A 14,516-nucleotide genomic window follows, 5' to 3' on the forward strand; every position below is an offset into this window, starting at 1 on the left:
TCATATTTTATAAATGTTAAAAAAAGAGAAAGATGATATGGGTTGGCTACAGATATATAATTTTTGACTAGTATTTTCCAGAAATTTTAGAACTGAGATCTTGTTACACTTGTCCACTTTGAGTTCATTCCAGTTGATAACACAGAGTGCTGCAAAGTAAATGCGCATTGTTTTCTCAATGTAGCCTCAATAACAATTCCTATTACTCTGCTAAATGATGATTATCCTAAATAATATTACAAAAACACTCCCACCCGTATTTAAGGATACATTTATAAAAATGTTTCTAATTATGAATATTTAGGAACTCATACATCTATCCGTGGGAGGAAGGTTACAAAATATGGCATCTCCATACACTGGCATTAAAAAGAATAAAGTGGATTAGTACGTATTAATGAGAAATGTCTGTATTTTCTAATTAATAAAGCAAATTACAGATCAGTACGTGTGATCCTATCTTTTTGCTAAACACACACACATGAATGCATGTGCACAGGTATATGTGTGCTTGCACACATACACACACAGAGAGATACATAAACTCTGAAAGGATATATGCCAAATTTTTAACAATAGTTACACCGAGGTTTCTGGAGCAAGACAATGAGAGAGGAGACTGATGTTTTACTTTTTTGTAACGTTTGAATTTTTTATTTAATCAACATAGCCTACTCTCAGAATTTAAAAGTATCTGTACATATTTGGTAAAATAAAAAACATATACATATGTAAATATACATATTTTTCTGTGTATCCTGTAGAGAGGTTAGAAGTATTTTAACATCATCATGTGCTTACGCCTTCTTATAAATCTAAGGACCATCAGTGTGACCTCTATGACCAACTTAACTGGATGACTTTTTCACTGAAGAGGCAACAGCATTGATTTACTACTTCATATACATGCATTTAGAGTCTCTCAGCAGCAGGTGTATATTAACTTTTGTGCTGTTTCCATTGCAAATACGCTCTTCACAAAACCACACTATCTTCAAATGTTCAGAAAGAAAATCCCATTCTATTGTCTTCACAGCCTCATTTCTGAAACAAACTTCCTGCTGTATTAAACAAGCACAAACCGTGGTTATAAAAAATGTAAAACCATTCTAAGAAGTATTGTGGGTAAGAAAAATGCCTGAAATGTTTCAAGTTGTCTGGTATGTTACTACTGCAGTAAATAAAAGGTCATGATGAAGAAGTGTATTTTGGTGACCCTGGTGTTGAGTAATAGGTGTTGGGAGTTTGAAGTGGTCCAATATATAATGCTATTCTTTCCTACCTGAAGTCTGCCCATCTGAGAAATAAGGAAGGCAGAAAGGAGGTCAAGATGTCAAGTTTGCTACTAAAACAGCAGAGACTGGAGAATGTGGCTTACATATGCATGCAAAGGACTTACTTATACTGAACCCCAGAATTAGACTACTCTAACTCACACAATTAGAGGCAGAATTGGATGCCACAAGCTTTCTCTGATGGAGTCCTATTACTGTAAAATTTCAGGGACAGAGGAGCAGAGTGGAACATAACACACCGAGGCAAGCTGTACTCCAAAGAGATAAGGAAAAGACAGCTGGGCTTCAGTTTATCCTTCCAAACTCACCAATCAGATTAAATCACTCCTCTCTCCCTTAAAATATGAAAGAAGGAGTTCTGGGTGGGGGTGACAACTAGGAGGGTTAAACCAGTAAAGCTTTTTCTTCATGGAATAAAAAATCAGGAGTGGAAAGAAGAATTCCATGGGGCTATCTCAGTGGTTAATATATGCCATGTCTTTGCAAATAACATTGAAAATATATGAGGAACTTTTATCTTCTTTGTAGTAAAAAAAAAGTATGTAGACTCAATCACTAGAACAAATATTTATTAAACACTAAGTGCCCTTGACTATGTCAGATGCAGACACTGATAGAAAAATGAAGAAGTAGAGGGAGTTCCCAGTTCAGTGGGAGAGATTGATACACATAACTAACACAGAATATGATAAATGATATAACAGAATTATAAACATATTCTCTGTGAATACTGAGAAAGGAACAGTAGAGGAATGTTTTCATAATTTATCACGTTCATTTATTCCTTCATTTATTTATTAAATACCTACTATATGCCAGGCTCTGTACCAAGGTATTAGACCATGAGTATACAATGGTAAACAAAGTAGACAAGATCTTTCCCCTTACTGAGCACATGATGAGACAGACATTAATAAAAATAAAGCACATAAATATGTAATTACAAAATGGAATTTATGCTATCAAGGAAAAAAAAACAGTGTGTTATTAGGAAAAATAACAGCTTATAAAATTGAGATCACAGGGATCCTTTCCTGAGGAAATATTTCAGTTGAGATCTAAAGGATAGGGCATGTCCCACCAGGTAGGAGACTAGCAGGCAAAAGGCAAACAGATACCTCGAGGAGAAGAAAAGGCATAGATGAAGATCTTAGGTGGAAGAAAGCTTACAGTGCTTGAGGGAGCAGAGTAAGAAGGGGACCATGGTTGAAAATAACATCAGGGAGATGGTTATATGCCGCATTGTGACACGTCATGGACTTTAGGTTTATTATGTTTATTATGAAGCCATTGATGATTTTAATAAGGGGATGACACAATTAAGTTTACAATGCAATGAAGGTTGTAAGAGTGAATGGAAGGAGAACAGAAGAGAGGTTGTTACTATGATACAGGTGAGAGAGAGTAGCGGCTAGAACTTGGATGGTAGCCATGGAGAGAGGAGTGGAAGGATTATAGAAATATTTTGGAGGTAAAAGCAACAAAATTTGGTGATGTACTGGGGTAGGGTGAGAATGATGAGATTTGTGAACACATCAAACAAGGCTGCTACATTTTGGGTTTGAGCAATACCCAAGAAAAATGACATGTGAGCTAGGCCTTGAGGACTAAATCAGATTTTAACTAATGGAGAAGAGAGAGAAAGACACAGAGGTGTGAAGTCCTGTGGCATATTTGGAATTCCACAAACAGATTCTGATGTGCTAGTAGAATAGGGTATGTGACAGAAATGCAGGGAGATGGCACAGATTATGTTTTTGTTTTCATGTGTTTAATCCAGGCAGCATCACTTCAGATCTATTTCTATGTTTATATTAAATTGCTGGGAATTCAGAACTGGAGCTTAGGAAGGAGGATTAGTGATAAAGATTTGAACATTATCTATGGATGATAACTAAAGCTTTAGACCAGATGAGATAGCTCATGGAGAGTACAAAGTAAGAATGCAATCAATGACTAAATTTAGGGAGCCTCTGCACTTAAAGGACAGGCAGAAGAAAGAAAAACGAGAAAGAAGCTTAAAAGGCACGAATTCACATGCATAATATGAAATAAAAATGAAATCATAAGTAATTATACAATGATAATTATGTCTAATAATTATAGAGCATTTATTGTGTACCAAGCACTGTTGTAAGGGCTTTATACATATTAAGTCATTTAATTTTTACTATAATCTTGTGAGGTAGGTGCCAGTATTAACCTCATTTTATAGATGTAGAGAATGAGGCACAGACAAGTGAAATTGCTTGCCCAAGGTCACTAATCTAGTAAATAGCAGAGCTGGGGGCTACCTAGGTGGTGCAGTGGTTGAGAATCTGCCTGCCAATGCAGGGGACATGAGTTCAATCCCTGCTCCAGGAAGATCCCACATGCTGCGGAGCAACTAAGCCCATGCGCCACAATTATTGAGCATGCGCTTTAGAGCCCGTGAGCCACAACTATTGAGCCCATGTGTTGCAACTACTGAAGCCCATGCGCCTAGAGCCCGTGCTCCGCAACAAGAGAAGCCATGGCAATGAGGAGCCCACGCACCACAATGAAGAGTAGCCCTCACTCACTGCAACTAAAAAGAAAGCCTGTGCCCAGCAAAAAAGACCCAACACAGCCAATAAAATAAATAAATTTATATAAAAAAAATAGCAGAGCTGGGATTCAAAGGGGTTTGTAATCATAACCTCTATGCTTACTGCCTCTTGAGACCCTGAGGTTTAACATTTCTGTCCTCCATGGACTATGTGAAAAAAATTAACTCGGTCAGTTATATAAACCTCAGGGATGCTTCTCAGAAGTTAACCCAACCTCTCGTTTAGGTGTTAATCATAGCAATACTCTATAAGTTAGTTGCTTTAACGTGTTAATTAGTAATCCCACACACTTCACTCTAGAATCTTTTAAATAAACAAACATCTTGTAATTTATAAATAGGGAAAGATTACCTAAAGCAGAGACCATTAAACCACTGTGAATATAAATAAAGTACTGGTTCTCTCCATTAATAGACAGCATTAGGTTAGAGTCCAATCATCAACCTGGACGTGGCAGATTAACTTTAAAAAACACAATCATTATAAAAGAACTTTAATAATATAGACAGAATAAAACATGCATAAAAATTTTCTAATTACAAAAAGTAGAAACAATAAGCTCATAGAGATTTAGTATTAATATTTTATAATTAATTTTTTGTAATTTTTTGTAAGTAATTGCTTTCTTACTGGTTAAAGTTTAATAAAAGCAGAAGTACAACTATAATAACTTTAAAATAAAACTGGTTCTCAACTGGGGACTATTTTGCCCACCCGTCTCTACCCAGGGGACATTCAGCAATATCTGGAGTGATTTTTGGTTTGTCACAACTGGGGGTGGGTACTGCTACTGGCATCTAGTTGGTAAAGGCTAGGAATGCTAATAAACATCTTACACTGTATAGGGCAGCTCTCCCACAACAAACAATATCTTGGCCCAAAATCTCAACAGTGCCAAGTCTGAGAAACCACTGCTATAAACATAGCATCGACACCAATAGTAGTTAAATCTGAAAATTTAAGATAAAGGCAATTACTATAGAATTCAGTATACATTTGAACACATAGATGAAAAAAATTATTCTATTCCAAAATTTAGGGATAAAACCAACTTAATTTTGGCCTTAATGATGTTCAATAAATGTCATATCATTTCTTGCCATTGTAAGCTCTTTGCTATTGCACTAATTATAAGACTGATGGCCCTCTTTCCTAAAATCTTTATGCTTAGTACTTTGACTCTGCTCTTCATACTTGAAATAACTTTTATGGAACATACCAGAAGGGAAACTAAGCTACACATATTAAAGAATTTAAAGTGGGAATTGATAAATATTGGCATTTCATTCAGTAACTGTTAACATGCAAAGAATGGACTAGATATATTGATTGAGGTTTCTTTCTATCCAAATTTCCTCTGTCACCATCTGTGAAGGAAAAAGCTCTCTCTAACAGACTTTGTGTGTTTAATTTTAACCCAGGGCAAATTTTTATGACTCAGTGATAAACCCACAAAACTGGAGTTCATATTGGAAGCCCTTACACTACTAACTATAATGATACCAGTGGGCATTACCATTTTTAAAAGTGTAAAAAAAATCAGTGAGCAGATTGTCATTACAGAAACTCATCCTGCATCAAACATATCACCCAAGAGATTGATATTTCATGCTTATAAAACTTAACATAAAATTAAATTGCAAATATTTTCTCACAATCTACTAAAATTATGGCCTAAGGCAATACACTGCTAATATGAAGCATTTGTTCAGCTTTAGTGGACATATTTCCTATATGATTTATGTGAAAGAAGGTTTCATTTGCCTCTTCATAGATTCAGTAATGGGGTTTCTGTCTCTTACATTAAACGCAGAAAGTATAGGAAGTTCTTTAAAATTAAGCCAGCAAATATAACACTGAGTTATTAATAAATAATAGTGAAATTAATAAACTGGGGGGTGCTCTCCTTCAGTATACAACTATGTCATTTCAAACCTTAGCCATTCTTTCACTATCCAAATACATAAAAAACATCTAAATATTCCATACAGAAAATACATTTTCAATCTTTAGGAACAAAACCAGAGTGACAGATTTCAAGTAAAATAGTAGACTGTGATTCTTTTTCCCCTGAAATCTAGGAGGGCAAAAATTAATTTCAATCATTTCACTCCAAAAAGTTAGGGCTAATAGAAAAGAGAGTTGTTGAAACAACACTATCTCTTAATCTGTTAGGCTGTGAATAACTCAGAGACCATGAGATATAAGAAAAGATAAAATTCATTTCAACGTTATCAACTTGATGTATAGTGAAACTTATGTGTAGCACTTTCTAGCCAGTAAAATGTTTGCTTATTGGCATGTTTCAGAATACAGAATACACATAGAAGGAAATAATGTCTTAAATGAACTTAAAAAAAACAAACAAACACTGTGCATTTAGTTTTATGCTGAAATCTACTTGACAACTTGGAAAATTACCAGATTTTATACCAAAGTATAACAGGCAATCCTTACCTTAAGCATTCAGCATCATTTTGGGGCTTTTCACTGATTTTTATTTTTTCTGCCTCTAGGTATTTGGTAGTACAAATGGCTTCATTTTTTTTATCTTCAAAACCTAAACAATTAAGATATTCTTACAATCTTTAAAAAATTAAACATAAAGGTTTTCTTCATTCATAAGAACAATACTCTAAATTTCAGTGCTTCCTGTAAAATATATGCACTAGTGATTTTTATTTTTCTACTTTAATACAGCAATTAAAGGCACACCAAAAAAGATCTCAACAAAATTTGTGACATTAAAAATACCAGATCTAACACTGATCAATTTCAGTGTTTTACCTATTCCTTTTTTACATCAATAACAGCACTATATCCCAATGGGTGAATAAATTTTTTGAAAGAATAATAGTACCCTATAACAGATATATAACAATATTCAACAAAATTAACTCATAAAGGTAATACCTTTAAGCTTTCTCTGCAAAGTAAATAATTCTTGTATTAATTCACTCTTTTGTTTCTGAAGTTCATTTAACTGGCTACTATCATGTTGCATTGACTTCATTTCTAGAAACAAGTAGACAAAAAAACTATTAGCTTAACTGTTTTAAGCTTTGCCTTATATATGTCAGGAATGATTAACTTTTTCTTGTGTAGTAAAAGTTTAAGCAGTATATGGTCAATTTTAAGCCCCAACAGGCTTCACCTGGCCACTTAGGAACTCTTTCTTAATAAACTGACAAGGATTATTTAAGCAACAACTGGATACAAAAGAATAAGTTAGTTCATGGTTAGACTACCGAAAAGGAATTCAAAATAGTGCCATATTACGAAGTAAAACAAGCTTCCCAATGAAGAAAACTCTATTCTTCATAACTAAAGCATATTTAAAATGACATTGCATGGTACTCACTATATGGCTACAAGATTCTACAATTTTGCTAATATTGTTTCTTCTACCTAAATGCCTTTCCTCCCTTTATTCCCACAACGAACTCCAATTCACCCTTTAAGATTCATCTCCTAATTTCTCGAATATTTTTTTCTTTTCCACCACATCTTCTGGGGCTTCAATTACACATTTCTATGGAATGATCGTTTGTGCCCCTCCCTGCTCCCTCAGCCAATTCATATGTGGACGCCTAATCCCGAATGTGATAGGATTTAGAGCTGAGGCATGTATCTGTACTTAATTCATTTTTATGCCTGAATAAAATTCTATTGTATAGATATGCCATATTTTGCTTTTGCATTCTTCAGTTAATAGACATTTGGGTTGTTTCCACTTTTTGGTTACCATGAACAATGCTTCTAAGAACATTCATGTACAAGTTCTTAGGTAGACATATGTTTTCAGTTATCTTGAAATACCCAGGAGTGGAATTGTGGGTCATGGGGGTAACCCTAGGTTTAACATTTTGAGAAACTGTCAAACTGTTTTCCAAAGTAGTTGTATAAGTCTACATTTCTACCAGCAATGTATGAGGTTTCCAATTTCTCCATAGCCTCTCCAACACTCTTTTATTATAGCCAGGCTAGTGGCATCTCACTGTAGTTTTGATTCACATTTCCCTAATTATTTTGAACATCTTTTATGTGGCCATTTGTATGCCTTTTTTTTGGATGAATGCCTTTTTAAATACTTTGTCCATTAAAAATTGGGTTATTTTTCTTTTTATTGTTGAGTTGTAAGAGTTCTTTATATATTCTGGATGATAGTTCCTTATTAGATACATGATTTGAAAATATTTGCAATTCTGTGGGTTGTCTTTTCACTTTTATGATAGTATCCTTTGAAACACGAGTTTTATTTTTGATGAATTCCAATTTATCTATTCTTTTGCTGCTTGCAAATACCTAAAAAACATTTCCTAATCCTAGGTTATGAAGATTTACAACTGTGTTTTATTCTAAGAGTTTCATATCTTCAGCTCTTACATTTAGGTCTTTGGTCCATTTTGATTTAGTTTTTGTGTACAGTATGAGGTAGATGTCCACATTCATCGTTTTGCATGGGGATATCCAGTTATTCTAGTACCATTATTTGAAAAGACTATTCTTTTCCAAATGAATTGTCTTGGCATACATGTAAAAATCAACTGACCATAAAATGTACGGGTTTATTTTTGGATTCTCAGTTATATTCCCTTGATCTATATGCCCATACTCATACCAGCACCACGATATCTTGATTACTGCAGCTTTGTTGTAAGTTTGAAATCAGGAAGTGTGAGTCTTCCAATTCTGTTCTTTTTCAATTTTGTTTTGGCTATTATTGGTCCTTTGCATTTCTATGAATTTTAGGGTCAGACTGCAAAAAGCCAGCTGAAATTTTTGATAGGGGTTGTATTGAATCTGTAGGTCACTTTGGGGAGTACTGCCTTCTTAACAATATTAGATCTTCCAATCCATCAACTTGGGATGACTTCCGTTTATTTAGGTCTTCTTTAATTTCCTTCAACAATGTTTTCTGTAGTCTTGAACTTTTGTTAAATGTATTCCTAAGTATTTTACTTTTTTTATTGTAAATTGAATGTTCTTTAATTTAATTTACAAGTTGTTCATTGCTAGTATATAGAAATATAATTGATTTGTATATATTGATCTAATAACCTGCAACCTTGCTGAACTTTTTATTTGCTCAAATAATTTTCCTGTGGATTCATTAGGATTTCTTTACACAAGATCATGTTATCTTCAAATAGAGTTTTACTTCCTCCTTTCCAATATAAACATCTTTTATTTCTTTTTCTTGCCTGATTGCCCAGGCTAAAATCTCTAGTAAAATGTTGAATAGAAGTAGTAGGAGTGGATATCTTTGTCTTTTCCCAAACTCAGGTGAGAAATTTTCATCCTTTCATCATTAATAGGTTTTTCATAGATACCCTTTAATAGGCTGAGAATGGTCCCTTCTATGTCTAGTTTATTGAATTTTTTTTTATTATGAAAGGGTGTTGGATCTTGTCAAATGATTTTTCTGAATCTTTGCTTATTTTATTTCTTTCTCTCTTCATTATATTCATGGTCTTGAGTATATTTATAAGAGCAATTTTAAAAGTCTTTCTCTAATAATTGCATTATCTCTATGATTTCTGCAGATGTTTCTATTGACCTAATTTCCGCCTTGCTATGAGTTACAATTTCCTTTCTCACATGTACAGTTATTTTTGATTGCATACTAAACATTGTGTCTACTATTTTCTTGAATGTTTGCATTTTGCTCTCTTCCCTTGAAACATGTTGATGCTTGTTATTTATCAGGCAGTTAGGTAGCATGATTAGGTTCAAACCTTGCTTTTAAGATTTTTATTAAAAGAGTGTATCCAGAATAGCCTTAAATGTAAGGCTAACTGAATCTTACTATTAAGGCAGGGCTCTTCTGTTTAATGAGATCTTTCTATTCTGACAGGATGGAACATGAATGTCTCCCAGTCCTTGTGAGCTCTTAGAATTGCTGACCTTATGATTCCCCAGCAGTTTTTCTTTACTCAGCCTAGTGGATTTTCACCTAAGTATGCACAGAGTAATATACAGCCAAAGACTCAAAGCAACCTTTATGCAGATTTCTGGAGATTTTTGTCTGTGTTGTTCTTCCCTCTCAAGTACATTGTCCTGAAAATTTCAGCCTCCCTGAACTCCAATCTTTGTATCCTCAACTCAATCAGACCTTTCTGCTTTGCTTAAGTTGCTCCTCTCTGTCAAGCTGTCAAAAAATTGCATCAGGTAAAAAGCTAGGGTAATCATACCTCATGTGTTTCTCTTCTCTTAGGAATCACAGTCTTGACCAGCCTCTTGTCCTCAATATGTAAAAATAATTTTTTTAATATATTTCTTGCTTGTTGTGTTCTCTCCTGATCATAAGTGGAAGTTTTCCACATACTACTTAAATTATCCTTTTACTAGTCTATCTCCCACAAGCTCCTTAAAAACAGGAGCTTTCATTTATCTTTAAACTCCAATTCTTGTGATGTGCTTGTCATAGTATATACAGAACATGTAGCATGCGCTCAAGAGATTGTGCTGTACTGAACTCAAGTAAATCATATAATTGAGTTTAAAGATTTTTATTATCTGTAGTGTTTTTGTCAATTAATTTAAAACAAACAGTTCTATGAAAAGAAAATTAATAAACTTACATTTATGCTTCTGTTTCTTTAATAAATGAATATTTAAAATATAAACATAACTACATGCTAATAATTAAGAGAAGTATTCCAGGATACCATTACAATCTTTAAGAGATTAAAAAAGTGATACAATATTTTATTCATTATTAACTGATTTATTAGACATTCTGTGATAAAATATCTTTGGAAAACTTGGGCAAGAATGATAGAGAAATTTTGGACTTCAACATCCTGAGGTAGAGGATGTATTATTTTTCTTAGTCCGAAGTCTCTGGGCTAAATGGAAAAGGCATGGTTCCAAGACTGTTTCTTCCCTCCCCCCAAAATAAGACGTGTATCAATTGCTTATGAAGCTTAGACAACAGAAAGAATAAACACGCTGTCTGTGGTAATAACTTTTTTCCCACTTTTCTACTGCCTCATTTTGTTATTATATTTTATAGCTTTATTGAGGTATAATTGATGTGGTGATAACTTTTACTTCCTTCCATTGCTTAAAATCCACAAAGTTCTAATCAAGCTAGGTTTTATGGCTACAAATATTAAACAAAATTCAGACAATGAAAATTCATTCCCATCTTCTGAAACGTGAGTTGTCTTTCTCATCTAAGTGTACATACATCACCTATCTTTAAATGATACTAGCAAGCAAGGAGTGTAATATGCTTCCTCTTATCTAACATCCAAGAAAAACTGATTCACCAACTGGAAGAAATAAATAACAGGGACATTCTGAGAAAAATGTTATGACGATCATTATAGTCATTATTTTGAAGCCAAAAGTGATGGACCCTTTTATCTATGAATTACCAGGTGTTCAAAATTAATAAATATTTACTAATTCCACAAATATATATTGAATATCAAATACCAATACTTCTAGTTGCTCAGGCCAAAAACACTTGGAGTCAATTGTTAACACCTCTCTTTTTCTCACACCCCACATCTAATCCATCATGAAATCCTGCTTCTCCATTTTCAGAATACATCCGGAATCCAAACATCTCTCACCATTTCAACTGCTTCCAGTTCTGAACTAAGTCATCATTACCTCTGGTCTGGATTACCGCCACTGTTCCCTAGGTTTGTTTCTGCCTTTACCTGCATTAAGTGTGTTTTCAATTGAGGCCAAAGAAATCCTATTAACATATGCGAGACCTTTCTTTCACTCCTTTGCCCAAAATTCTCCGACAGCTTCTGATTTCACTCGAGTAAAGGCCAAAGGTTTTCGAATGGCCCACAGGTTTTAAATGATCTGGGTTCTTTTTTGTTGTTTTTTAATTTTTATTGGAGTATAGTTGCTTTACAATCTTGTGTTAGTTTCTACTGTACAGCAAAATGAGTCAGCTATACATATTCATTTATTCCCTATTTTTTTTGAATTTCCTTCCCATTTAGGTCACCACAGTGCATTAAGTAGAGTTCCCTGTGCTATACAGTATGTTCTCATTAGCTGTCTATTTTATACCTACTATCAATAATGTATATGTGTCAGTCCTGATCTCCCAATTCCTCCTGCCCCACCCGTCCCCCTTGGTATCCATACATTTGTTCTCTATGTCTGTGTCTCTATTTCTGCTTTGCAAATAAGATTATGTATACCATTTTTCTAGATTCCACATATATGTGTAAATATATGGTATTTGTTTTTCTTTTTCTGACTCACTTCACTCTGTATGACGTGCTCTAGGTCCATCCATGTTTCTACAAATGACCAAGTTTCGTTCATTTTCATGGCTGAGTAATATTCTATTGTATATATGTACCATATCTTCTTTATTCATCTGTCGATGGACATCTAGGTTGCTTCCATGTCCTAGCTATTGTAAAGAGTGCTGCAATGAACATTTAGGTGCATGTGCCTTTTTGAATTATGGTTTTCTCAGGGTATATGCCCAGTAGTGGGATTGCTGAGTCATATGGTAGTTCTATTTTTAATTTTTTAAGGAACCTCCATACTGTTTTCTATAGTGGCTCTGTCACCTCTCTGACCTCACAACCTCTCCTTCTACTCTAAAGACATCAGGCTCTTTGTTTTCCCTTGAAGTCAGACAAGGTACAATCTCCCTTTGTGGACTTTGTAACAGCTAACCTTCTGTCTGAAATGCTCTTCCTCTAGATATTCATTCGGCTCATTCTTTTACTTCTTTCAGATCTTTATTCAAAACACACCTCATCTGTGAGGCCTTCCCAGGACATCTATGTAATACTGTAAAACATACACATGCATATTTGTGTGCACACACACATACACATAATGTATCCCTGGAAGGTGGAGAAATACTAGGTTGTGTAGGGCTGGCAAAACAAGCTGCAGAAGTTGGTTTGCTATGTTGATCATGATATTTCAAAACATAATGTAACTAAATTAAGAGGTTCATAGTAATAGTCCAGGACTAGTAATTCTTTCTAAAAATATATGGGTGTTAATATTCTGGCAACTCTAAGAGGTAAGAACAGCATCCACATCTTAAGTTGAAAACTAGTAAATCAAGGAAGATATCAGGCAGTGGAAAGAAAACTCTAAGTAGCAGAAAATAACAAATTAGCTATGGAGAGTTGAAGATGAAGATTATTCAAAACCGAATGTAACTTTTGCTGACTAATCATACTTATGGCCTAAAAGCTCAATGGGAAAGGTCAGAGGGGGCAGGCAGCCAAAAGAAGAAGGAAGAGAGAAGAGAAAAATCAAGTGTCAGGAAACACCAGATGTGGTGGTACAAATTAGGAGAGGGAATGGAAGGGCAACCACTAACAGGACAGAAGACAAATGAAAACTAAAACTGCTCTGAGGAGAAAATGGCTCTAGTATCTGCTTAAAATTTGAGTAAATCCTTTCTCCACCAACACCACCAGGGAGAAACAGTCACCATAAACAGTTTCACAGGTGAATTCTTTTGAACCTCAAAGGAACAGATAATTCTAGTATTTACTTTTTTTCTAGCTGAAAAAAGAAGAAAGCTTTTACATTCTTTCTGTTAAGTCAATATAACACACAAAAAGATTAATCTCACTTATACATACTGATATAAAAATCATAAAGAAAACATTATCAAACAGTATTCAGTAAAACATTAGAAGACTAAGAGACCACAGCTAAATAAGGTTAATGATAGGATATTTATTAATGAAGTTCACTATGTTAATAGATTAAAGTGGGAAAAGCATATACAATCATCTCAAAAGGGGGAAGGTCGAGGGGAGGGAGGGAAAGAAAAAAGAGGGGAGAGAGACAGCAGAAGAAGAAAGAGAGAAGGTTTCAATCTGGCGTCATGATTAACAGTAAACCTCTAGAAGTATTTCCATGAAAATTAGTAATAGAGAAGGGTATCCGATACCATCACTGCTAAAGACTGAACATATGCAACCTCCCAAAACTCACATGTTGAAATCCCAGCCCCCAGTGAGAGGGTATTAGGAAGTGGGGCCTTTGGTAGGTGATTAGGTGCCCTTATGAAAAGACCCTGAGGAACTATCTGGCCCCCTTCCACTATGTGAGGACACTGCAGAAAGAATGCAGTCTATGAAAGAGGAAGCAGGTCCTCAACAGACTCTGAATCTGCTGTAACCTTGATCTTGGACTTTCTAACCTCTAGAATTGAGTAATAAATTATTGTTGTTTATAAGTCACCCAGTCTATGGTATTCTGTTATAGCAGCCTAGACAGACAAACACAGTCACTACTATTTAACAGTGATCTATAAGGATCAGCCAATGACATTGTTTTAAAATGTAATAAATATTAGTAAACCAAGACAAAAAACTACCATTAATTGAAGATGACACAACTACATATGGAAAAATCAGTGAAATCAAGTACAGACAATAAGAGAATTCAGTCTGGTGGCTTACTAGAAAATTAGAATATGAAAATATTTATCTATAAATAACAAACACCCAGTAAGAAAAAATAACAGGAAAATATTCCATTTACAATAGTTAGAAACACTTAGAGAAATACTAACAAGAAAAACGCAAGGACTTAATTGAAATGCATATCTTGTTTTTGGATAGGAAGACTCAAAATTGTGAAGTTATCAAATCTCTCTAAATTTATT

The 14,516-nt window shown here is 34.3% G+C and overlaps 1 protein-coding gene across 1 annotated transcript in view; it reads right to left on the reverse strand.

Moving 5' to 3' along the window:
* CCDC172 (coiled-coil domain containing 172) overlaps nt 1-14,516 on the reverse strand; it is a 59,952-nt gene that overhangs the window by 10,746 nt on the left and 34,690 nt on the right. Inside the window, exons 5-6 of the mRNA XM_057737390.1 lie at nt 6,797-6,898; nt 6,341-6,443 (exon numbers count right to left, since the gene is read on the reverse strand). Of these exons, the coding sequence (XP_057593373.1) occupies nt 6,341-6,443; nt 6,797-6,898 (205 nt within the window). The remainder of the gene's footprint in view (nt 1-6,340; nt 6,444-6,796; nt 6,899-14,516) is intronic.

The sequence above is a fragment of the Hippopotamus amphibius genome, chromosome 5, assembly GCF_030028045.1.
Source record: "Hippopotamus amphibius kiboko isolate mHipAmp2 chromosome 5, mHipAmp2.hap2, whole genome shotgun sequence".
Lineage (NCBI taxonomy): Eukaryota > Metazoa > Chordata > Mammalia > Artiodactyla > Hippopotamidae > Hippopotamus > Hippopotamus amphibius.